The sequence below is a fragment of the Anarhichas minor genome, unplaced genomic scaffold, assembly GCF_050575085.1.
Source record: "Anarhichas minor isolate MPS153535 unplaced genomic scaffold, ASM5057508v1 ptg000080l, whole genome shotgun sequence".
In the NCBI taxonomy this organism is placed as follows: Eukaryota; Metazoa; Chordata; class Actinopteri; order Perciformes; family Anarhichadidae; genus Anarhichas; species Anarhichas minor.
The window spans coordinates 1,440,010-1,467,079 of NW_027466526.1; the positions used below are offsets into that span (position 1 = coordinate 1,440,010).

At 41.2% G+C, this 27,070-nt stretch overlaps 1 protein-coding gene across 1 annotated transcript in view; it reads left to right on the forward strand.

Annotated features, from left to right (window-relative positions):
- The window catches only part of LOC142938204 (F-actin-uncapping protein LRRC16A-like), a 62,099-nt gene that overhangs the window by 16,406 nt on the left and 18,623 nt on the right, over nucleotides 1-27,070 (forward strand). The window contains exons 3-17 of the mRNA XM_076081459.1: nucleotides 5,629-5,679; nucleotides 11,914-11,973; nucleotides 13,069-13,190; nucleotides 13,922-14,019; nucleotides 14,374-14,444; nucleotides 14,859-14,932; nucleotides 15,189-15,264; nucleotides 18,681-18,769; nucleotides 20,046-20,140; nucleotides 20,684-20,770; nucleotides 22,297-22,400; nucleotides 23,017-23,094; nucleotides 23,664-23,740; nucleotides 24,748-24,852; nucleotides 25,337-25,406. Coding sequence (XP_075937574.1) covers nucleotides 5,629-5,679; nucleotides 11,914-11,973; nucleotides 13,069-13,190; nucleotides 13,922-14,019; nucleotides 14,374-14,444; nucleotides 14,859-14,932; nucleotides 15,189-15,264; nucleotides 18,681-18,769; nucleotides 20,046-20,140; nucleotides 20,684-20,770; nucleotides 22,297-22,400; nucleotides 23,017-23,094; nucleotides 23,664-23,740; nucleotides 24,748-24,852; nucleotides 25,337-25,406 — 1,257 coding nt within the window. The remainder of the gene's footprint in view (nucleotides 1-5,628; nucleotides 5,680-11,913; nucleotides 11,974-13,068; nucleotides 13,191-13,921; nucleotides 14,020-14,373; nucleotides 14,445-14,858; nucleotides 14,933-15,188; nucleotides 15,265-18,680; nucleotides 18,770-20,045; nucleotides 20,141-20,683; nucleotides 20,771-22,296; nucleotides 22,401-23,016; nucleotides 23,095-23,663; nucleotides 23,741-24,747; nucleotides 24,853-25,336; nucleotides 25,407-27,070) is intronic.

Sequence of the window (27,070 nt, forward strand, 5' to 3'; positions counted from 1 at the left end):
AAAAGCACGGCAATTTAATAACAATATAAAGAGCAAATGCCGTGCGCTGCTCTTTAAGGAGGTGGGCCGGTTAACCAGACGTTTGTCAAAACCAACCAGTTAATCCTTCCTAAAGTTACTGTGGCAAAACCAAGAAATACAGTTTGAAAACATGTCTGATCAGCATAAATCTCACCTCAACTGCATGGACTTGCAAATGATACTTTTTGCTGCTGTATGTTCGCCTGTTGAGCAGCAGCATCGAGAGTCTTTCTCTTCTGTTACACTGAGTTACACCATCCCTGATTACTCAAAGATAAAAGCGGGACTGTGTGTGTGTGTGTGGTGTGTGTGTGTGTGTGTGTGTGTTTCTTCTGCTCCTTTGTCTCCAGATATACACAGGCCTCATCTTTTGAATACATTCACCCACACACCACACATACAAGCCCATGCAACATATGCATATATCCAGAGAGTATGTACTGTATATACTAGAAGAGAACAGAAAGACGGTACGGTAGGAAACACTACGAGAATGAAATTATAGAAAGAAATATTTCAGGTTACATTTTAAAATCTGTTAGTATGTTGTGTGATGACTGTACCTCATGTACAGAATGCATTTCTTCATGGTGCAGTCCACCTGGCATCCAATTTGAGATAAGGAAGACGGAGAGAGCAAGAATGGAGCGGAAGAAAAAAAACAACCACTGAGCATTTTTCTTCTTTCACAGAATGGATTTTTCTGTGCACTGATGGTTCGATTATCCTCTATTGGTCATACAATCCTCAACATACAGTCTCATACAGACATTAGAGCATCGTGGTCCTTTTTTAGCATTTGGAACCTTCTGTCATCATGTAGTGTAAGTATGCTTTTAGGCAATTGTTAAAAATACAGCATTAGAGCCAAGAAGGATGAGGACATTAAGAGATTAAGCGGTAGGAGGGAAAAGCAGAGATATGCCGGGTAAGAGGAGGAGAGAAATGCACTGCATCGGACAAATGTTGAGCTGATTGATTTTAAGTGCATTAAAAGCTAAGATGGGGTCATCTATTGGTTTTATCAGAGATGAAACGGCTTTTAAACACTTCCCTTCATTAAATATCTTCCCCTCTGATTTGATTTAAATCTTGGCTCCTTATCAGCAAAACAGCACTTAGAATCTATTAAGTCATTTCACATTGCCCTTCAACCGCCTCTCCTTCTCTCACTGGCTCACGCTCCGTCTCTCTGGTGTCCACTTGTCTTGTCTCAATGGCCGATCTCTCTCTCTCTCTCTGTCTCTATCTCTCATTCTATTTCTCTCTGTCTCTTTTTCTGCAGATCCCTAAAACTACTCTCACACTACATGCTGCGTTGACATTTTTAGTTTGCAGCCAGCATATCATGACTCATTAATGTTGCACACACACACACACACACACACACACGTGCAGGACATACTGGGATTAGTTATGCAATAAAGAGTCTGTGTCAGCAGCGGTGTGGGGATGAATGGAATTGTGGCTGGGTTGCTTTTTCCACTTTGCTATTTGTGTTCATGAGTCAACAGATGATTAAGTTCCTAAACAATAAATCTATTTTAAATTTTTTGGTTTTGAAATGTCCACCAAGATCCAAGTGATTAATCAATAACTCACCAATTGTATAATTAACAAATCTTATCATTTTTGTACTTATTCAAGCTGCAACTTTTTTGATTTTAAAGGAATAGGTGGTCATTTTGGGAACACTGCTTATCAGCTCTCTTGCCGAGAATTAGACGAGAAGATGTATCTCACTCCCATGTCTGTCTTTTCCTTCAGCTCCATTAAAGTGCAATTTGTCATAAAAGTGCTCCATTAAAGTGCAATTTGTCATGCACAGTTTAGTTTTTGTACTGGTTAAACAGATGATGTGTTCATTAGTGCGCTTTAGAGCTGCTCATTGGTGGATTGGGTTACCTGTGGACAGAGCCAGGCTCTCTGTTTCCGTTCTTTAGCTGCTGCTGCTGCTTCACATTTGACTGACAGATATGAGGGGGATATTATTCTTCCTGTCTATCTATCAGTTAGAAAATTGTATGTTTCATAATGTCAAACCAACCACAGAGGTTGCAAGTACACAAGCAGAATGAAGGGGAATACCTGATTCATCTGGCAAATATATTGTTTATTAATTGTTGAATTACCAACAAGATAAAACAAGCATACCTCAGGGGTGGTCAAACATTGGAATCATTTGTATCTCGCATTTCTGATGATGTTTGTTGGAGTTTTTAAAGACATTGCTCGCTCTCACCCAAACAAATACATGTGAAACAGTGTCATGGATAGACATAATGAAGTGCGAATGCACCCCGAGACATGATGGATGAATAACGGCATCTTTGGTGGGGGTAGGTTTCCTGTGGCTGAGTGCTACCACAGCTTAATGACTGCAGATGAAACACTTCTCTGTGTTGCTTCGGTTCCTACAGAGATTCAGCATGACTGTAAACCAGCGTGAATGTTGTTTAGGGCAGTGGAAACTCATTGACATTCTCAAGCAAGGCTTGGCACTGTAGCGTGCTTCTTTCATGTGTGAGTGAGTGTCTATCAGTGTGTGTGTGAGTGTGTGTGTGTGTGTGTGTGCAGTATGGGCTAGCTGTTGCCATAGTAACGCAATGTGTGATTGTGCACATGTGAGTTGGGTCAATTGGAGGGAGGCAGGTGGGGTTTACAGTTTGACAGGAAAAAATACAATCTGGGAATGGTACTATAATACTATGAATGGACTGCACAGTGCTGTGTGTGTGTGTGTGTGTGTGTGTGTGTGTGTGTGTGTGTGTGTGTGTGTGTGTGTGTGTGTGTGTGTGTGTGTGTGTGTGTGTGTGTGTGTGTGTGTGTGTGTGTGTGTGTGTGTGTGTGTGTGTGTGGTGTGTGAAGAAGATTAAATTAGTGTGTTGTGTATTCTGTTTAATAAATTATATTATATTATTAATATAAAATAATGAAAAAAATGTATCAGAGAAGCATGAGTCAAATTCTCATTCTTAAATGATTTGGCTCTGAAGTAACAGAGCTGTGTGTGTGTGTGTCTGTGATACAGAGAGAGAGAGAGAGAGAGAGAGAGAGAGAGAGAGAGAGAATAGCAGATGCTCTCTCTGGTCTTGTAGACATGCTCCAATGCTGCTGCCATCTGGTTGGCTGAGTGGAGCTGAAGCGGGTTGGTGGTCGCTGTGAAATCATTGGCTAATGGGAAGGCTCAAGGCTTCAAGTTCACTTAAAACACAGAGAGAGAGAGAGAGAGAGAGAGAGAGAGAGATAGGGGGGCAGTGACAGAGAGGAGGGGGGTTATGACACAGGGGCGTGTCATGGCTTTGTCCACTCACAGAGTGCAGGGTGGGGGGGGGGGGGGTAGTCATGCATTGACAGCAGGAGGATGGGAGGATGAAAAACAGCTTGAACAAGTTATAAAGTGCAACAAACTAGTTTAGCCAGCGATACAAGTGTCCTTGAATGCATTGGTTGATTATCTAAGTATTAATTGATTTACTTCCCTCTCTAGACCGTACAGAAACCATGAAGCTCAGTTGGTCAGTTGGTACCTCCCCCTCCCCTCAGAGTCAGCAGGTTCTTGGCCATTACTGGTTCGGACTGCAGCTGAAGCTATTCAGCTACTGGAAACCAACTGATGTGGTGTTTTTTACCAAACATATTGTTAAGAACTAAAACCACGACTTTATGGCGTCAGACACACACAGGCAAGGCTTCCCTCTATGGCAAATAAAAAGGAGAAAGGTGTATAGGGTCACACAGCCGAAGGCCTTTTTATGTCACCCAACTTCAAAGCTATGCAGCCAAACTCTTATTCCCACAACTTCTGAGGTCATTCAGACTGCAGAACTCCATCCTACATACTTACTGACCACTGTTCTCGATACAATACTACAGTATAAAATATGATTGCTGGATGATTCTTGTTTATTACACCTTTGAACTTACTTTCAAAGGTTTGACAATAGTTTCTATCTATTATGATAACATTGTTTTCACCAAAGTGACTGTTGAGGGCTGGTGACAGAGCAACATTGCTAAAAAGACATCTGACAAATGAATGGGGAGCCGGATTATAATACTGCTTTAAAGGGCCACTCCAGCGATTTGTTATTGCACCTACATTAAGACAACTCAAATGGTCAAAATCTGTGCACCAGAGGTCGAGATATCCTGACTTTTAAGTCTCTGCCATAGGTCCAAAATAACTGATGTCCAAACCTATCAAAATGAGACCTTCGTCATGTAGTTATCTTTGAAACTAGGCGATTCCATCACCAGCATATCTGCACGCACATAGTACGTGAACGAGAGCTGCGGTACAGAACAGGGAGAGTTGATCGTAGCAGTGGTGACTGGTGCTCTTTAGGAGAGGTTATCTTTGGTCACACCGTCCTGCCTGTCCGCCTCCATCACATCAAAGCACACAGACCCTGCCTGTGGAGCTGAGCCACAGAGGGCTAGGACACACTGTCATCCTTTTTCATTTTTGAGGTTGTTTCAAACAGATTGTGGCAGTTTAAAGACTTTCCTTCATCTTGTTTTCTCTCTTCACCTCTTTTTCTTCTTTCATACCAGTCATTGTTTATCAAGGACTTGTTTGTAATGCCTGGCTCCCCTCTGCACGTCTTATATTTTCTCTCCTGCTTTTTTAACCTTCTCTCTCGCTCGCACGTGTCTCTCTGCTGCCGTTTCTCATTTCCTTTCAAGCTTCTTTTTGCATTTCTCATCTACTCTAAACCAGCTTTTTTTTCTTTCTCCATTATATCCTCATGTTCCCTGTTTCATCCACGGCTATTATATCTTCCTTTGAGGCCGTTACCCTTAGCATTGAAAACCAAAAGGCCTAAGTTTCTTATCTTCAGAGCCGTACGGTGAAGGGCAGTTTGTGCCATTGCAGTTTTACTCCAGCATGCATGTCAGTGCAGAGTTAAAAGGAAAGCGAATGAAGATGACTTGCTTCGAGAGTCAAGAGGTTTCAGCTATGATGATGAAGGCACATGGTATTTGCTTACCAACCAGGGTGTTTTCATTTTGTATTAGACAGTCATGACACATGAAGGTAAAGGCAGCCCTCTGTAGAGCTGCCATCATTACAGTTATGTTTTCATGAGCTTAGAGTGAGCCCTTCATATCTACGTAGGGATCACATTCAATGGCAACCATCTCATTAAACCAGAATAATGAGACCGCTCGTCTGGATAGGAATGTCAAGTTCATGCATTCCAGTTATGCCTCTTCAAGCCGCCTTGACTGTTCCTTCACAGAGCAGCAACATGTGCTCTGATTAAGAGTAGCAAGTTGGTGTCCAGGCTGCTCAGCAGGCAGAAAGGACACAAAATAAGAAAAACACACAGACCGACAATGGGCTCACTCAGCAGACCGTAAATGTCGTTGTCTGTTTATGTGTTTGTTTTCGAGTAGAGAGGAATCTTTCTCCTCATAGTCAGGTTTTTTTCTTTCTTTCCACACTGACTGAGATGTTTTAGAGTCACGAGCCTTTTCATCTGAGTGAGTCAACAGGCGAGCTCTCTGTGCTCTTTGTCATTTCCTTGTTCTTGTTGGTCAGAGTGTATATTTACAGCTACACACTCATTATTCTCTCTCTGTTCTTTCTCTCTCTTTCAGGCCCTGGCGTCTCACCGAGCTTACCTCTTGACGGCACGCATTCCCACCAAGGTAAGAGCAGCAACTCTATGGAAAACTCTTTTCAGGAACGACAAACAAAACCAGTGTACCACACCAAACAATTGTACATTGTTTGAGCAAATACTGTAAAATATTTATTTTCTTTTAAGTCAACTGCCTGAATATGAATTCATCAGAAATTACAATGTCGGAAAATAACCAAGACTTTCTTTGATTGATACCATTTTTTTTTTAAGGCGTGTCATCTCCTCATTCCATCAGTTTCAATTGAAAACAGTTCAATTGAAAAAATGTTGCGATTGACATATTACTGGTTTAGTTTAGTGGTTAAATTCTCCTCTGGAGTCTGGTTTGATTCTTTTACCTTAATTATTTAAAACTCCATTAGATTTACCCAATAAGGTGTAGTTCACACACTAAAAACATGGAAGAAGATGTCGCATCCTCATATTGTTTTGGACATTTTGGACATTTCCCCAACTCAGCACTTTTGTTATCCAAGTTAGTTTGTGTGTGCTGTAGAGTGGATTAGGTGGATTGGTTATATTGCAGTTATACTGCTCGTTGACACCCCTGTTTTTTTATTTTTCTTAACTTGGAACTACTGTGCCATAATGCATCACAGATGGCAACTGTTGGCGCCATCACCAGCAATGAAACATCTGTCATCATCTTTACCAGCATCATTGGCACCTCTGCCTCATGGAAACCAGCAGTGCAGTAATACAATTGCTAAAACTTCCAGCAGCACCAGTTCAACAACTTTTAACTATCTCAACTGGCAAACACCAAACTTCAGACCCACTGAGTCTGGCCTGCTAGCTTTTGTAAACAGGCCCATGGAGCTGGAAGCACCCTGCAACCCTGAGCTTGGATAAGTGGAATTAGAAATGGGCTTGTCATGTCCAGTTGTTATGCTAATGCATTGTTCAAATTACATTTTTCTGAACATTTTAAGGACTTAAAAGTTGAGTTTCAAAGTTCATTCTTGACCTTGGAAACCAAAGTAGGCAAAACAATCTCACCTCAAGGTGCCTTCAAGCCAAATTCACACCACACAAATTTAAAAGTCTTCAGATTCACATTACACGACTTGCTGTCTTGTAATTTTTTTTTTTTTTAAAGTCCTTGTGTTTTTCACACGGCATAACCGGTGACACTACAGGATCTTTAACCAGAAGGACTCCCTGTAGTATATCTGGTCTCCAAACTATGTTATGTCATGATTTTTTGTTCAAAGAATCTGTGGAACCTTGTAGTCATGCTTGTTAAAGTTGTCATAGGCACAAGAGTTCACAAAATAGCCTGTTTCCTCATATATGTACTATTCATAGCCTGTTTCCTCTAAATGCAACAACAATTTTGGACCGTATTACAAATATAACACAAACAATATAGTTCCTATTGTTAGAGACAACCCCTCCCCCAGGTTTTCCCTCAACCCATGTCTTGCTCTCTCATTGGCTGTGGAGCTCCCCAACATAATCCCGACAGGTCCAGATATTTAGCCTGTTAGATATCAGGGGTGCGTCTGCGGGGAATCGTCAAGCCTCTCGGCACGGGCCTTCTAAGAGTTCACACATATCGCTCCAGTGCTGATTTGTGAGCGCTGAGCCAATGCAGATCTGCCTCAGATCTGAGGATTTTGTTCCACCGACTCAACAGTTTGTGAGTGGAAAATCTGGGGCAAAGTTGTGTATTGGTTAACCGCTCATTAATTGTGTCTTCAGTAGTAGTTACAATGTCACAAAACATCCCATTGTCAGACTACACACACAAACCAAAGCCCAAACAGGGCTGTGATTGTACATAGAAACAGACTGCAAACCGCAGTATCTGGACTGACGATCCTTCTGGTAGGAAAGAGTAGCACTTCACGGATCAGTCACAAGACAACATAACATCATCTCTTGTACCAGGTCCAGGAAATACAGCTGCCCTACAAAAAGCTGTATGCTTTCCAGTCAATAAGATGCCTCCGGGGACAGTTTAGGTGATTGATTGGTTGCTTGAGAACTGATTCATTGGTTTAGTGGGGGTAGAGGAGGCCATAAAGAACAATCAAGCTGACCCTGTTTCACATGGCGTCATATGTTTCCAGTGTTGCGAGCTGCAGGTTCAAGATCTGCTTATTTAGCTGGCTCTCCATCTGTTTTCTATTGGTGTTGTCTCTTCTCATCTGGAGGGATTTCGTAGACCCTGCTTTCTGAAGCACTAACCCCCCTCATCTCTCCTACTGTATGTTTGTCAGCCTCTTTGTTTGTCTCTTTCTTGTTCTCCTTTTTTAAACCTCTTCACATCTCTTTAATGTACTTTGTTTCCCTACTTTGGATGTTACTCTTGTTGTTAAACTTCACTTATTTTAATGAAGAAACAACATCTAGAGGAAACTTTCCAGAGAAGTTATGGAACTTTCTGAAGGTGCATCTTGTGAATTTAATTCTGTGGAAGCAAAACATTAGGTGATGCAGCATGAACACATGCCAAGCAGAATCCCTCCTCCTGCTGGCTTTCAGAAAAACCTCTATCCCCTTCTCCGTTGGCTCTGCTCAGCCAGATTACAGCCACAGATCACCTCTCCTCTCCTCTCCTTTTCTTCCTTTAAGCCATTCGTTCAGCTTTCTCACCCTCATCGTCTCTTTCTTTTCCAACAATTCAGATTACCTCCTTCTCTCTTCATCCCTGTCTCGCTCCGTGCCTTTCCCATCTGGTTTTCTTCCCCCACTCACCACTGTGCCAAAGGTCAGCAGGGATAACCTACAATGTCTTCAACACAATTGAATCAAATTTAATCTGTAAAGTACTCATTGTTTGGTTTTAAGGAACCCTCTGCAACTACTGCATAGCAACTAATAATTAGCATTTCATCTTTTAGTATTTTTAGCCGTGAAAAGTTACCATCACAAAAGTGATGATTTAAATAGCATGTTTTCTGCATTCAAAAATCCCCAAACTTAAAGATATATAGTTTACACAAAAACATGAAATCCTCTCATAAGAGAAGCTGAAACCAGTTTGCTATTTTTTTCCTTGATTAATGTTTAAAGGGATTAATCGGTTGTTATGATTGTTATCAATAATGGAATAAATAAATTACTCATCATTTTGCCACTAAATCTCTCACTATTTTTTAAATCACGCAAAATAATTGCTGATCAGTCCAATCCTAGTTTAATATCGTCTTTCCCACATTTTCAAACTGTGTGACAGCCCAATATATTGAAAACAAATGACTTAAGGATTTGTTTTTTTGTTCAGTTCAAAGTCCGGTTTGTTCCTACTGCACACTGTCTTTTTTTGAAAGATGAAGCATGCGAAAATCCATAAAAATCTGACTTTAACAGTATCTCTCCTTGTATTGATTTGTTACATGTGAAATCTATATTACAGTGGAGAGGAGTCAAATGCAAATGAAGATTAGCCTCTGCTCACTGTTCCAGCACATGAGCTATTGACTGTATGAGTCGGCCGTAGATTCAGTTTCTAGTTCACGTTTTTTGTTGGATCAAAGCTGAGACAGTGTTGGGTGTTGGTTTGTGCTTCTGGCCATCTGAATGTATTGTAGACGCTGCGTTTGATCCATCATATGTTAGACGCATCTCTATCTCGAATCCCAGAGATGCATCGAAAACACACAAGACAACAATCAGTTAGAGGGGATTTTCGCAGCAATGCTCTTCTGAGCCCACAGCTTTGATATTAAAGTAAATATATTGCAGTAGTTAAACACATTACTGTGTATCTCTCGTCTCTCAGTAGTAGTTGAAATCCCCCTGTAGCCCTCGCATGCACTTCTCATCGGGGTCTTTTGTGTCTGTGCCTCCAATTGGCTCCTTTTGAGGAGCTTCAGGGCCTCACAGTCTGTCAGTATCTCATCCCAAACATGCACACATGCTCTCTCTCTCTCACACACACACACACACACACGTTCATTCATTGTTTCTTCCATTTTGCCTCTTTGCTTTTTCTGTAGCCTCTTGTTGCTGTTAATGTTACATACCTGTACACTCTGTCTTTATCTCTCTCTACTTTCTGCTTTATGTTATAATTGTGGTTTATGAAACAAAAGATCACAGAGAGCATTTACAGCGTCTCACTTACAGACACGTTTATAAATCCCAACATCTACAGTTTACTGTCGTTGCTCAATGCAACAGCATCCTAATGTCCACCATCTCTAATCCTAAACCCATTCTCTCTGCACACCAAACTAACCTCTGCATGAACACGTTCAAAGTTGAGCTCTCCATGAAAATACAACAAAAACAAAAGTGGAGGAGAGTGGTTAAAGTGACAGACGGACACTGAACGATTGAGTGAACGCCATTTGGTTCCTCCCTACACCTCCCAGCATGAGGTCTTGCCTTTGGCCATCAATTTGGTTTGCTATTTTGCCATTTACTGGCTGAATAAAATGAACTGATTTGGACGCTGTTTATTGCATATTGTAACATCCAACTAATAGTTTGCAATGCACGTATCAAAACAATATATACTGCTGTACTACTTGTACTTGTCTACTGTAGTACTGTACCAGTCTTTATGCTAGACCTAGGTGCTTTCACATTCAATAAATGTGTGTGTGTAATAAGACACAAGTAATAAACTGTAATATAGTATGTAGCCTCCTATACTTGATGATTTCGTAATGTCAGTTATACAGTTGCATCTACCTAAGGTTTGCTTACATTAGCCACCATACTGTAAGCTATGGTCCAACCAGATAAAGTAAGGCTGTAACAGCTAATGCCTTTTGGATAATCAGTCCCCATAATTGAATTATGGGATGGAAATGATGTGTGTGCTTGTTTACATTGTACTAACAATTGTGGTACTTGTGGAATTCTTTCAGCTCGTAGACCGAACATGAGTGCTCAACCACAAGAAATAAACACACACACACACACACACACACACACACACACACACTGTCTGTCAGAAGACAGACAGTCTGCTTATCCTCTCCCTCCTCTCATCTCTGAGCCAAGCCTCAGGAACACTGAGCCCACCTGGAATAGTCTGGCCTTGCTCCCTGGCCTGCCTTCAGGCACCGTACTATAAGTCTGTGTTTGAGGAAAAGAAAGAGAGGAAAACTGTGAGCTCCGTGAGAGGCTCCACCCTCTCACATTAAAGCAGATCTTTCCCTTTCATTTTTTTGGTATGGAAAGGCAGGCTGCTGCTTTTCTCTGTCTTGAAATTGTCTGTTGAAAAATAAATAGAAAGTACGGATGGCTGTCTGTAGCCTGTCTTGGCTTGAAAAGTACAGGTATTTCTGGAGGTGAATAGAAGAAGGAAGCGGAGGCCTTTTTCTTACTCTCAATTCAGACAATTCAGGAAGAACAATGTTCTATTGTGTCTTCTCTTTGTAAAACTACAAGCAATTCAGAACAAATGCTTTCTTGCAAATGAGCAAGGAAATGAGCAGTGCATCCCATAGTGGTTGCATTTTAAATGAATTCAGCCGGCAGAGATGAAATACTCATTAAAGAGCTGATTTAGCTCAACAATTAAGGGACAGGATCTCATCCCCCATCCCAAATGTGTCCAATGTTGCCCAGAAAAAACACATAAATGTGTTAGTCAGTGATAAAGAAGTCTGCACAGGAGCGAAGAGAAATAAGAAAAGGAAATGACTGCATCCCGACCTATTCATTATGGAACAGACACATCTTTACACAACATTCCTCAGACAGACAGTCACTGTACTAGACTGCTGTTATTATACACACAATTACTCTCACAGATACTGCATCCTCTCACACAAGCACACGTAAACTGTTTATAAGAAGTGAACGTAGTCACCGTGACGTCACTCAACGGTTTGTGGACTGTCATTATGAAGCCTCAAGTTTGGCATTTTTGGCCGTCGCCATCTTGGTTTTTTTGCAAACAGAAGTAACACGAGAGGGTGGAGCTAAGTACAACCGAATGCTGAATAAGACATACAACTAACTTTCATTAACTGAAAACACACTGTGAAAGAGCTAAAGTTGTAAGACAAAAACACGAGCAAACCCACAGAACGGATGTTGCCCGGGTAATGACCTGTCAATCACAAGGTAGCCTTCCCTCAAGCATACCCGGCTTTATGGTCTATTTGACTCATAATGGGACGATAATTTACTAAATGAACATCATGCTGTAATGAAGAAGAATTGAAACTAGCGAACTTGAATATCTCTTTCATTGTCTCTCGTCTGACCTTTAGGATGTTAAGAGGCCATAACTAAGTATTTTAATGGTGATTTCTGTGCTCTGTTTTAGGTGGAACACTCCTTTAATTATCTGGAGATCCAGGGGATTGCTTGTAACAAGCCTACACAGGTAAAGAACCTATCACTAAAGCATTACAACATTACACTCATTTGTTTTCTTGCTGAGAGTTGGATGAAAAGATTGATACCACTTTTGTGTCTCTGTGTTAAGTATGGAGCTAGAGCCAAAAGGGAACTTAGCTTAGCATAAAGACTGGAAGCAGAGGGAAATTGCTAGCCTTGCATCCTCTAAAGTCCCTCACTCTCTACAGCATGCAGCTCTGTTTTAAAAAACGAATTAATGTATAAATGAATAAAATATGAATGCATATTTTATTCATCCCTCCTCTCTGTTGAGGTCAAAGGTCAGAGTCCTCTTCAGTGAAGGGATGCTGCAGAAGCTTAGCCTTAAATGTCTCGCTCAGGGACACTTGAGCAGGATGGCTGTTTGCTGATACGGGTACTTGAACCCAACTTATCCAGTTCAAGCGATATTTACTACAGTGGTAGACAGTGAGTCCACTGAGTGGATGGAAAGAAAAATATGCAAGTATAATCTTTAAAACATGATTAATGTACGAGACACAACAAAAAACAGATCATTCCTGCAGCTGAACCTCCCTCACACTCATCTCAAGAGATGTCAGTCCTCTTAATATCTTGACTGATGGTCTCCCATGTTTTGTAAGTATCAGCAAGGATTATGTTAATGTTGGCCTATAGATGAAGCATGTATCGCCTAACATCAGCATTTGCATAATTGCAGTGAGCACTGATGTGGTCAGCCAGTTTTAAATAAATGTCGTTAAATCTTCACTTTTACTTAAGACAAAGATGTGGGATGTAGATGTGGTTGAGTTGACAGATGGACGTGTTGGTTTTATTCTTGTGAATTATATTATTGGTGGGTAGATTCAGCCGAGTAGACGGGCAGAAAAGTGGAATATGAAAGTCACATAAATATAGACACATAATGAATTCATGTTAAGTCCTTTCACTGCCAACACACTATTCTTATTTGGTAGATTTTATTTAGACTCAGTGGAAGGAAGAGAGAAAGAAAGATGATTAACTAGTCTGAAGAAGTAGAACTGTGGTTGAAGCGGGTTTAGGTGAAACCATGCATGCTGGTGTGCATCACTAATTAATGACGTGTCCTTTTTAGCTGTTCATCGAGTACGAGCGTGGCTCCTTCTCCCTGAAGCTGCTCTCTACAGAGGAGGTCAATGAGGTGGTCGCTCACATAGGGAACTGTCTGCTCAGGATATGTCCCGGTCTACAACCAAGGTGAGTTACACCGACATGCGTGTTTGATCGCGTGCAACAAAACCATTCACGTGGTCATGTTTCAGTCATGTAAAGAAAATTTGAATCATTCCTAATAAAGATGTATTTAATTAATCCGACAGTATTTCCATTATAAATCTCTGCGTGGGTGCTCTAAAAAATATCTGTACATGTTTCTAACACCGAGAGTTTAACCAGGTGCAACAGTCAGATCTCTAGAAGGCGCTACGGTTGAGTCACAGCTACAGTATACTGTATTTAATGTCCAAAAAAAACGTGCATCTAACATGTCATCTCATAATGAGGATGTGAATCTCATTTAATATGGTTTGTTGAGAACAGGAAGCATGAATATGAATGCAGAAATGATTGCAGAAAACCATAAACTTTTATAACCTCGTCTTGCAAACAGGACAAAGTCTTTGACTGGACAGAGAGGCTGATGTTTTTATGTTTGAGCTGCAGTCGATTAACGCTGCATTGAATTCTACATGTTTGTTGTTTTTTACATTAGAATTTAAATGTGTAGTTTATTTAAATGTAGTTCAGCGACTTCCTGCTTTTAAAAATGACCACTGACAAGTAAGGCAGTAAGAAAATAGCCTGGAGCTGCTTGTTTTAGAAGCTTTTAAAAAGATTATAGGCTTTTGAACATTTTCACCAGCGACAATATTTGGGAAATGTAGAAATGGGATGACTAAATTATGTTTCAATCTGTATTCTCTTCTCAGTAAAGTGATGAAGAAGCTCTGCATGGAGCCTCCAGACAGGCTGATCTCTCTGCAGACTCTGTGGGAGAACAACAAGCCTGCTGAGCCTGGACCTTGTGGTAAGAATTTGTGACTCTACAGTGTGTGTGTGTGTGTGTGTGTGTGTGTGTGTGTGTGTGTGTGTGTGTGTGTGTGTGTGTGTGTGTGTGTGTGTGTGTGTGTGTGTGTGTGTGTGTGTGTGTGTGTGTGTGTGTGTGTGTGTGTTTTGGGGGGCTACAGTCATTTATACAGTGGGTTTAGATCAATGATATAGTAGTTTTATATGGTGGATGAAAGCAATTGTCATTTGTGATAAAATTGTTTGAAATGACATGCATGTTTGCCCAATCCACATCCCACAGTTCTCTGTTAAGATGCCAACATTTTCTGTTATTTATATTTTTTCGTTGTGTTCTCTCTCTCTTTCTGCACAGGGGGGTTTTCTCAGATGTACAGATGTGTCTGTGACTGGTTGGGGCTGCCTTACAAGGAAGAGGTGCAGTGGGTCAGTATTGTTTGCATTCCTTTGTGCAGAGGCACAGCTTTGACAGATCCTGGTTCAACTGTGCGTCAGTGCTGTTGCCTGCCTGACAGGAAACTGAATAAAGCCCTTTGATGAATAGGATAGCCACAGCAGTATGAATACAGTACCAGTCTCCTTCATATCTTTAGATTTCTCAAAATCCTTTTGATGGTCTTGCTCCCAAATAAAAATGACTCTTTCCCAAATAAAAATGACTCTTTCCCAAATAAAATGACTCTTTCCCAAATAAAATGACTCTTTCCGTACTGTATATGTTTCATCTGCTCTGTGCAATTGCTTGTTTCTATGTGTTTCTATATGTCTCATCAAGTAATTTTTTTTTTGCTAACAGCCATGTTTGTTAACACTCGCTTTGTTTAATTGTTTCCCTTGCAGGATGTGGACACCATCTATTTGACACAAGACACCAGAGAACTCAACCTGCAGGACTTCAGCCATCTGGAGAACAGGTGAGTGTTGGCACAGAAAAATATAAAAACATATATATCAAATATAAGAATATAGCACCTAATAGGAAAAGCATTGCACACAGATGAGGCCATGTCTTGGGATAAGAGACACACTAAACTAAAAGATGAGAGAGCTGTTGCAGGTCTGACATGATTTATTTTCAAGTAAGAATTTGCTGAAGTCAACACTAAATTAAGGTGGCATTGATGAAAAACAATATATAGTTGCAGCTGTGGCCTTTTCTTTCCTCCTCAGGGATCTGGTGGCAATAATAGCCGTGCTGGAGTTTAATCAGTGGTTCACCAAGCTCTCCACCAAGGACTACAAACTGGTAAGTACCCCCTTTTCTGAAAATCCTCCTCGCGTCTGTTCACTAATCATGTCGGCTCAGTTTGTACATCACCGTACATTACGTTGAGTGAACATTATCACAGTGTTAGTCTGCTGCCACAATACGGCAAAATAATCCAGACATAATCCCATCTCAGAGTTAAATAGTGAGGAGCATCACCACTTAACATAGACGGATAGATGCTTGTCAGTTTGTTTTCTATTCCTCTAACGTCTGTAAAGTCCTGCTTCTCACTTCCTTACTGCACTTATTTTTCCCATACAGTAAAACATGGGGTGAGAACTGCGGACGGGCCTGCGTCTCTTGGGCGTATCATTACTTTTGCTGGTATTTATTAAACCAAAGTGCTGGACAGATTAAAGTTTTGAGCCTGGACTAAAGTGGGGGACTGGGGTGGACTGACAGGCCGACCGACCAACCAACAGGCTGACATTGAGATCCATAGAGCCACGCTGCAAGCATGGATGAAAATTAGTTTCGATAGTTAAAGGAGAGGGTTACTGTTTAACACGAGAATTGGCATACTATACTCCCAATTCTGATGAAAAGCAGAAGTCTGAATCGTATTAGTGTTATGGTCGTTAAAAACTGGCCTGTAGTTAAAGGTCAGAACTTCTAAATAAAGTACTACATTACACGTCTCTCACTCTACCTTTGCCTAACTATTTACCTGTATGTATCTCCCTGTACAGAATATTTTCTCTTTGTTTCCTCCATCTTCCCCTCCTGTCTGTTGACTGAGGATCAGTCCAATGTTCTCGTGTGATAAGACTCTTAATCCTAACGAGACAAAGGGGCTCAATGTCTCAGGCTGCTGCCCCCCTGCAGCACTCCATTACTACCTCCCCGTCTCAAGGCTTCGCTCAGTCTTACCAATTACCACACGCAGCCTCCTCAATCCAAACAATTATCTCACGCCTCCGTCACAGACTATTCCTTTTGTATTGAATTTTAAAATCCTGCCCCTCGCCGTGCCATGTGCATATTTAGGCTCAAATACTCACACAGGCACATGTGCACCAACGTGTGTCTTTTCTGTCCCAGATTAGTGTGTATTATAATGGACCCTCAGGCTTCTGTGCTGGGAAGGTTTCAGCACATGTTTATTCACAGTGTTTTATTCGGGTGGTTTCGGTGATGTTAGCCATACATGCCACTTGTGTTTGTGCAAAGAGGCAGATTTTGTGTGCATTTATGGTTGCTGTTTAATGTTGCTTTTTTAAGGAAACTTCAGTCTTATTTTCCTATTATTTTATGTGTGTGCATGTTTATATGGTAAATATATATAAATATAATAGAAAGTCAAGGGTTGCATGGATGTGCTCTGGAGCGTGATTTTGAGTTGTTTTGATCCTGTGCCAATGGAAACAGTAACAACAGAATAAGAAGGAAACAGAGTGAAAGAGAGTAAGTGCTGACAGAACCATGAGGCCAGCGGAGAGGTCAGTGGACAGAATGAATGGGTGAGATGCCAGATGAATAAGGAAATGAGTCAGGAGGTATCAAGAAAGAGATCAGATCTAACGAATGAAGCCAAAGCAGGCGATGAACTGAAGAGGAACTAGATATTTCCAGCTCGGGAAACTAGTCGCCAAATCTTTTGGGATGGAAAACGTTCAACTCAAGGGCAACAATGAGCCTGAACAAGTGTATCTGTATAACTGTGTACAGCTGCATAGAAAGGAATCTAAAAAACAAATGTCATAAAGCAGCAAGAAAAAGAAAAGAAGAAGTGAGTGTGAAACATGAAATGCACAAGTCTCAGGCTTAAATTACAAGTCTAACCATCTCAGTCAAGCAGATAAGGAATCTCTCAGTGCAGTGGACTGAATAATATAACACACACATGTCCGCACAAACACTCTCTCACGCACAAACGCAGCCGGCCATCACAGCGAGGGATTATGCTGCTCATCCTCAGTTCAATCAGGCTGTTTGTCTTGTGGTCTAATCAAGATGCTGAGCCGTAAAATGAGAGAGGAGGAGAGGAAAAGGAAGGGACAGCAGTGATAAAAGAGCACTTGCCTCCTGATTACCTCATGATCGCACAGTATGTGTTGTATTTCAGCAGGCTGGGGGTCAGAACAGCACAGCATGACAAGGCTCTTGTTTAATGGGTGTTAAATGTGCTGTACGCAACATTTGTATTGTGAAAATACAGGCTCCTTTGTATGTTCCCTCTCTATCTGCTACTCCACGACTGACTCCTCTCTCCTTTCTTTTTCTCCATTTCATCCCTCACTACCCTCATATCTGCTTTTTCTGTATTATGTGTCATCCCTCATTGCCCTCCATCATTTTTATTGCTTTTCTGTAATACTCACAGTTTCAGAGAGTAAACATGTGAACAACAGTCCTTTTCTTCTATCTCTCCTTCTCTTGTCCCTCCATTACCCCTCTCTCCTTTTCTCCTTTTCTCCTTTCTCTCCCCCTCACTGTAGATAACAGTGTGGGACAATGTCGGCAGTGTTTTGGCCAAACTGAGACTGCTTGCTGGGAGAGACAGGCCCTTGTAGCATTAATGCCAATTACCAAGAATAACAACCAAACAATGGTCCAGTAAAGTGTGTATGACTAAAAATGTTTGTGTTATGAATCAGTGCATATAATTAGCGTAGAGTAATCAGAGTTACTGCAGTTGCTGCAGGATGTGTGTTTGTCTACATGTCTGAGTATGACGCAGTGAACCGTGAAGTGGGTCAGTGAACATCTAGGTAGCGCACGGACGTCCAACTGTTGAATTTTTAATTTTGTCTAAATATAAGTGCCTTTGCTCCCCCGACCGTCTATCCTGTAGTGTTGAGAACACATAAGTGAGAGAACTTGTCTCCCTCTAAAGTGACTAAAGTCGGCTATCCCCAGTCTCTGCTTGTCACGCATGAATGGTCTTTAACGAAAGAGACGGTATTCACTTGCATGCTGGGGATTGTCTAACGTTCTGCAGGGCTGCTTTAATCAGCATATATGAACAACTTCCAAGAGCAGTTTAACAGAGTTTTTCACACGAACACTTGAGGGAATCATGTTCCCCAAAAGTGAATTTCTTTGTTATTTCTCTGACCTTGAATGTTTCAATCCAAGCTTTGCTGTTCTAGATAAAAAGTGCATTTTAAGCCTCGAAGCTGGTTCAGTTAATTAGTATATTTTCATGCTTTTGATTAGCTGAGATACTGCTGTGAGCGTGAGACTCATTATATCATTATATTATATCTCCATCTTTGCATATCACCCTTACTGTCCACTTGTTTTATCAAGCACTAACAAAAAACCTGAAGTCAATTTAGAGGTGTTTTTTGTCTAAATTATACCAGCTGCAAAATGATGTATAACAAATGTTTTTTAGTTTTTTTCTGACATCTGTGTTGTGTTGTGTACATGTACGTGTGTGTCTTCAGTCTGCAGATGTGTGTGAGCAGATCCTTCGGGTAGTGTCTCGCTCCAGTCGACTGGAAGAGTTGGTTCTGGACAACGCAGGACTCAAAACGTGAGATAGTGCAAACTATTAAAAGGGCAAGGTCAATGAACTCATAATGAAGAGTACTGCTGGCAGAGCTTTGTGTGAGACAATGAGTCCAGTGCAATCACTTGGAGACGACACGTTTTTAGCAGATTGCCTGTTTTACCAACTGCTGCTGTGGAGAAGTGTTGGCGTTTCCCCAGACAGAAAGGGTCTAATCAAAGACGCTGTCTTGCATTATGGGAAATATAGGATCCAAAGAAATAGAAAAAGGAGTTGAAGGGACAATCTCATTCAAATCAACGTAGCAGGATGGTAAGAGGGGTAGCCATTTTACGACTTAAACGAGCAGCGGAGTAGGAATGTTACAAAGCAGCAGAGTAAGTCAGTAAAATGTAATGCTTCATCCACACACTCTAGTCACAGCGTAGAAAAGCACATTGCTTTCGCCAGGTAAGTGAAATCTTTTTTTTTTTGGGCACATTTTCTGTAACCAGTGTAGCATTAAAGCATGGTGGAATTAGCAAGCTAGATAGCTAACTAGCAGACTAGCTGGCATGCTTTAATGTTACACTGGTTACAAGTTACAGAGCTAATAGCCCGACATCAATCTCCGGAGCTGCGTCCGCTCTCTTCCCGCCGGGAACACAACACTGATGCACATTGTCACCATAACAACAAACAAAAATCTGCATTTTCTTTTGTAATAGTCAAATGACCACGGAAAAAAGTTCAATATCCATTCTACTCCTATTCTATTTCTATGGTAGCATATAGCAACAAAAATTCTGGATATTTCACCCTGTCGCATCAATTTTAGCCCTTTTTAAACAATCACAGGTCCCCTAACTTTATGGAAATGCAATACTAAGTCACTTGATTGCCTGCAACAAAAGTAAACGTTAGCGCATTACATATAGAATACCAAAATTCTGACTTTGTGAATGTGAAATTGATTGACCTATTATCATAGTTTAAATACAGGTATTACTAATAACACTGCCGATGGCTCTGTTTTAAGTCTTCCAGTAAGCCATGGCAGTGTGGGCCAACATGCACAATACCAGGACACTCTAGCAGCTAAATGCAGCCACTATTCATTTTATTATTTACAACTGTGCTTTTCCTACTGTGACATGTCAAAATGTGTTCTGTGAAAAAGGCCGATTCACTTCTATTCTGCTCTTGCTGTTCTGCTTTGGCCAAATTATATTTATGTTGCTAAACCTTTTTGATAGGTTCCACACGTGTACTGTACATTGGTCATACACACATAACGGCTACACTCTTTCCCACACTTTAGAGATTTTGCCCAGAAGCTAGCTGCTGCCCTGGCCCACAACCCCAGCTCAGGACTCACCACCATTAATCTTGCCAACAACGCACTGGAGGACAGAGGTGAGATGTCTGCTCTAATGTAGTCTAATGTCTGCGGTCTGTTATACTCTCAACTGTACTTTGTTCTAAACGGCTCTGTTCTACATCTGGTCAGAAAGGTAAATCTCCTACCGAAGCAAAATATTGAAGACATTGAACATTTAGATTTTGCTTGCCAACTCTTAAATGTGCATTATTCATGTATACTATTTACACCACAGCCTGTCACATGTGTAGAGTGTATTGATTTTTCTATTCACTGGTTACAGTGCAGTGAGAGCAACAAGTTTAATATTTCATCACCTCTATTCTAATGAATTAATGACACATTCCACCAAATGTACGACAGATTTCTGGGGTTTACATCTCTGGCTTATTTTTTATCATGTGAAATTTACCACAATGATCTTTTGAATGTTCTCTTATTTAAACAAAATTACACCATATTATTTTAGACATTTGGGCTCGGAGTAATTTTGCTTTGATAGTTTCTGTTTCTGTGTATAGAATTAATATTTTGTCTGTTCATGAGTCACTATGACTGTTTCCTCTCCCTTGCTGCAGGTATCTCCTCCCTGGGAGCTCAGTTTGCCAAACTTCGTCAGGGGCTCAAGCATTTAAACTTCTCCAAAACCTCACTATCACCCAAAGGTATGTGCTATATGTATACAGTTCCTAATACATGATAAATGAAAACATATGCAGTTTTGAAATGGAGTTGGTTGAAATTATTCAATTACAAAAAATATTACTAATATTGTGTTGTGATCAGCCTGCTCTCTAATTTACGTGAGCTCCTGTCATCAGGCATAATCCACATCTTCCACAAATCTAATCACACCTACCGCTGGGATGCTAATGACACCTAATTATTGCACTATTAACACTGTGAGTGAGAGAGGGAGAGGAAGAAAAATGTGTTGTAGTGTTTGTAATGTGTGAGTGTGCAGAAGAGACAATCTGTAAACAGTATTCATGTTTTTTCATTTGCATAAATACTGCTTACTACACCACTTTCCTTCAATCAGTAGAGCCGTAGCTTCATGGCATGATGGAAAAATCCTTCTGCAATAATGGCCTTTAATGAAATTCTATGAAAGGGCTGATTGCTTTTCTGCAGCAACAAAAAATGCTGGGGATTTGTTGTCATTCTTGTTATCATTTCTAGATTAAATGTAGTCAGCTGTCAACAACCACTTGCAGGTCAAATTTCTTCTTGGTTCTCACCCAAACTAAACGCATCGGGCACCGTCTTCAGGGACCCTCTGTAAACATGCTCTGCTCTCAGGCAATCAATAAAGAGCTATCATATTTCACAGTGTAGGGTTAGCGAGAGGGCTGCTCTGCTTAAACTGAGCCCTGCTCGTCTAGCTAAAGGCCCGGTCTATAATCCAAACCCCAAAAGCCCCCAATGCTTAGAGCAAAAGTAAAGCATTGAGGATATTTTCCTCTTTTTTAGCACTGATTCTGATAAAGCTGAAGTAGATCCATCATTTGATCTTGTGAATTCCAGTTCAATGTAACTTGAAAATGTTGAAATGTTGTGATCCATTGCAGAAATCTTGTCTCTCTTGTTATCTCATCTTTATTATTTCTGTGTATTTGGCAGTTTTTCCTTTTTAACTCCCCCCTTTTTCATCTGTTCTCAGCTTTCTATCTCTGTCGAGTCCGTCATTTGACAGTCACACCTTGATTCACTGCTAGTTCAGTGTGTCAGCCATGTGATAGACTTGACACGGGGTCAGAGGTTGTACGCAGAGGATAACGACATCACACGCACACAATAGAAATCCATGCATGCAAAGACGTGCATACAATCTCTGTCTCTCACGTCGTAAACATTTGAGACAGCAGCACTTCATGAGGTTGTTGAGAGCTTGATGTTGGCGTCATGCCTTTAATGGATTTATTTTGATATATCTTCTTGTGACATAAAATTAAAAACGCCTCATCCTTAACATAGACTTACAGTGAGAAAGGTGCAGCATTACATTTACACCACCATGAGAAGGCTTGCTCTTTTCCCTTTCCATGCAGTCACTCTACATTCTGATCCAGTTCTTTCCTGTTTTCACCCACTGATATTTCCTTCGCGCGCTGTCAAAACAGGAGGCTTGAGGGTTGGGATAATGCTGACATTGCATGTGTGTGTGTGTGTGTGTGTGTGTGTGTTGCAGGGGTGAACAGCCTTTGTCAGTCACTGAGTGCCAACCCGTCCATCCCCAGCAGCCTGGTCCATCTGGACCTCTCAGGGAATGTCCTCCGAGGAGACGACATGCAGGTACAAACACACAGTTTCTAATCCATTTTAGCGCTGGTAGCAATAACACTCAATCGATTGAAACAGTTCAGTGCTGCGGATGTGTGGAGGCGTTTGCAGACCGTTATAAATCAGTTAGCATGTCACTCTGTAGGAGAGCATCGACTTGGGAAATTCAACATCTGTCCAGAGCACAGATACAGGGATAAGGAGAGAAACCTTCTAGTGTGGGGTTACAAATCAGAATCTAGTCTAACTGACACAGTCGTACCAATCCCAGTGACATATTGTATTTATATCTATACAACAAATCACGATACATACACACACAGATGTTAGTATCATCTGCTGCCTAAAATACTGCAGTGACTGAAGCTAAAATAGTTTTAGAGGAATAGGGAACAACACATATTCCCTTTTTTGTCAAAGTGTTTCATGAGAAGACTGATGCCACTCTCATGTCTGCACAGTAAATATGAAGCTAGCACCAGCAGCCGGTTACCTTAGCTTAGCACAAGGACTGGAAACAGCTAGCCTCTAAAGTATACAAATCAACACGAGTAGAGGAAGTTCCTTGTTGACAAGGCATCGTCTTCTCCTTTGTAACAATGTGTGTCGTGTTTTGCTTTACATTTAGCATTTCTACCACTTCCTGGGTCAACCCAACAGCCTGTCAACCCTTGACCTCTCCAACACTGACTGCTCATTGGACCAGGTGAGTTAGGAGGCAAACTAAAATGATATCCTGCCTATTAAAAGAGAATCGGGTAAAAAGACATACGATAATGGATGACACATTTCTATCAAAACAATCCCAGCAGAAGAATGAGAGAATTACTTTCTGTGAGCAAACAACGTGCAGTTCTAGTTGTCCCTCATTATGCCGTATTGTAAAATGAAGTACAGGCCATTAATGTCGGTGTTGCAGGGAATGTAATCTAATTGTACACGCCCACTCAAACTGTGTTGCCATATACTGCTTGTGAAGTGATCTGAATACCGTATGTGCTGTATTGATGTGGGTCTGAGAGCCAAATACAGCTTATTGATTAGTCTGAGACGTAGCCAGCTGTCAGCCTGTCACTGAACATATTGACTAGCTCTTAGATCATATTCTGTCTCTCTCACGTACACAAACAGCCAGACATAAATACATTCACACACTTCTTAACACGTAACACAGGCGAACGCTTTCTTCACTTTTCCAAATAAAGCATGAGAACTCAAACGACACTTGTTTATACAGCTCATATGTCCTGTTAATACATTCAGTGTGCTTTCCAGGTTTGCTCGGCTCTGCTGCGTGGCTCCGTCGAGCACCTCTCTGTTCTTAATGTGTCAAAGAGCGTCTTCCCTCACAGGTAAAAACCCATCCGTGTTGCACTAAATTGATCTGTATCTTAAAACGTGTGATGGTCAAGAGTGCATTTGCAAGATTTCCAGAATACCATCACAGCTAAGATGGCTTCCATAGTTATCCACAACCACCACTTGCATCTTTTTGTAAAATCAGGGCCTAAATGTAAAGTTGATATTGAGTTGTATCTCCTGTAAGTTGTCATCCACTATGTCATCACTAGACAATGCTTTTTAGCCCATAACACCACTGAAGCTTCTCTGTAGAGACAGTACATGTACATGTAGTATGTGTATACATCAAAGTGTCTTTTTGCCCTAAAAGGTTGATTTGACCTGAAATGAGAGACTTGTTACAGCAGTTCCTTTTAGCCAAAGTCTGTATGTTGGTGTGTGACACCTGCTGGTGACAAAGTGCCATTACAGACAAGATGAAACAGGTTGACAAACATCCTGTGTTTTGCTGGGTTTGTAAATGTGCAGTGTGTGTGTGTGTGTGTAACAGATGGGTGGTGGGCGGAGTTTTCTTCCAATTATTATCTCTCTTTCCAGTGTGCCTCTAGGGAGTTGAGGACTTCATCAAGGGGAGAGAGGAGCAGAGGATGGGGGGGGGTTATTAGGTGAGAGAGGTGGAGGCATGGAGAGAGGAGTAGAGAACACGAGTATGGTAGAGGTGGAAGGAAAGAAGGGGAATTGAATGTGCGGACACAGTGGCAGAAGTGGGTACGGGTTGTACAGTAAATGGGGCTTGAGTGATTCTCCTTTGTGAAAATCCTCTCTGAGGACTTTGTTTTGTGGAGCTAAAACAGTTTCTTCAACAGCAGATAAAAACTAAAATGGGTCACAGGCTTTTAGGACATGGTAAGAGTAATAAAAACGTATTGTTTGCCTGAATCTCCGGTCATCATCGAGCCTTTTCTGGTGTTGGATCAAAAGGGCTTAAATAGTCTGAAAAGTTGTTGACATGTTTTTTCATTGTTTTTATTTCCTGCTCTCTTTTTGTTTTCTGTAGGAAAGGCAAAGAGGTGCCTCCGTCATTTAAGCACTTCTTCAGCAGCGCCATGTCTCTGAGCTCCATCAACGTGTCAGGAACCAAGCTGCCACCGGAGGCCCTCAAGTGAGAGCACGATTCATTCACATTTAATGCGTCTGTGGAGCTTCTGCCCCACATTCTCTGCGCCTGTACATTCTGTTCCTCATCTCCTTTTATCACCTGTCTCCTCTTTCAAAGTTGAGCATTTTCAGACTTTCAGGTACAGTAAGAATAAACTTGTCTTGTCAGCCTATTTCACAGTGAGGAGCAGCATTGGAGGACAGCAGCTGCAGCTTTATCTGAACTAACTGGGAGACTGCAGTTTAATGTTTATTTTACTACAAGTGGTATCATCATTAGTATCTGGAGTTTGGATATTGACAGTGGCAAAAAAAACATGTATGCTCACCAATGGAAACAAATTTAAACGTAATGGAACAAAATATAACCAATTAGGGAAACCTGGATTCACAAACAATGAACAGTCTACTGATGAAACGTTTTTCAAATCTCTTAATACCTTTTAAAGTTATAATTATTTTAACTGCTTACATTGATATTGTTGTAGAGCTCTCCTGCTTGGCCTGGCCAGTAACCTCAATCTGAAGGACGTGTCTCTGGATCTCAGCTGCTGTGAGGTAAGACCGACAGAGATGCACCGAGCAGTCATTTTCCCTCATACATCATTTCATTTGAAGTCAAGATATCATTGAGAGCTTTCTGTGCATTTGTACCCGGCCCGTGAGTCGGCCCGTGAGTGATCATTCCCTCGTGGCTGCACTGAAATCAAATCTCAATGTGACAGCTGTCGAGCTGAAGCCCCAAACGTTCAGTAGAGATGGAAGTGTTTTAAATGTATCACCAAATGCAGCGACAACAGTTTCCAGAGCAGTTGCAGAGAAGACTAGACCCAGATCCCTCAGCTGTAGTAACATTAAATGATGATGCATCAGTTGACACAGTTAAAGCACAATGCTACAAAACACAGTGAAAGCCTGAGTAATCAAAAGACGGCAACCAGTGGGTCTTCCTGGGGCACTGCTTGTGTCTTCTGGATTGTATTCCTTTATTCTTTCTGTGTCTAGTATTAGCGGTATTTGTGTAAGTGCCTTTGTCAGCTAAAGTTTGGAGAGGGTGGTTTTTAATAGTATGGAGGGAACACTCATCCAATGCAATCAGCCTTTTAGGATCCACTCCAAAACCGTCCCGACAGGCCAGTGACACTGTTAAGAGGCGGTATAATGGAATACTTGGCCGACAGCAGGCAGGGGGGGTGGAGGGGGAAAGATGAGCAGAGGGGTGGGGGGTGAAAGGGAGCTGTTTCCATCCCTAATTGTTTCATCACATCTCTCACCCACACACACCAGCTCCTCGCCTTCATCTCCTCCCCTGCTCGAACAGGAAAAGACAGCTTGCTGCAGATTCAATGCAGATTCAATGGGAATGCTAAAGATAACACATGAATACAAATTACACAGGAAATCCAATTCCAGATTCCCATAGAAATCTTCCCAAACTGAAGCTGCGGGGGGAAATGATGCGTTCGGCCCTTTTTTTTTTTTTTTTTTTTCGAGGTCTAAATGAGCCGCTTGGTGAAGATGGCCCAAAACTGTGCTTTGAGTGGGCTGACAGCATGCGAGAGAAGGACTGTGTATATGATTTCTGTTACGTGTCTTCGTGCAAATGTGTGCGTCACTGGTGAGAACAGAAGTATTAAGCATCTGTGTGTTTTGTTGCTGGTAATTGTTGGCATGGCTCTGACATGCCGTTCTCTCCCCCTAATGCTTCTGTAAGCTTGGCCATTGTGTAAGTACAAATGTGCTCAATCTTAATAATTAACATCTCATTCCTACTCATTTTTTTTGCACGTCTGTTTTGGCAGATGCTTTATTTTCTGCTGATCCTATTCTTCTCAGGGTCCATATTTTTATTTTGGATGATCTGTGTTGTTATTTTAAGTTTTATGATAAAACCACAAGTTCCTCATAAGTTGTATCCTGCATGTCTCCATTATTAGTTGTCTGTTAGAAACCAAATGCATGTTTCACCTAAAAATCTTACACGCATAATTTTGTCATTGAAACCACTTGCTTTGTTGTTTTCACAGCGGTACTCAGGTTCATAATGTATATACAGTAGTTGAATCTCGTATTGTCGAATGCGTACAACCTTCTGCACAATATTGGTGCAGGATTCTCTAAAAGCTGTCTCATTCTAGTAGTCGTGCAGCAGGCAGTTAGGGAGTCGCATATTTAAAGTGTTAGGAGCTCTGGCTAGCTGTACCGTTATTAGATGAACATGC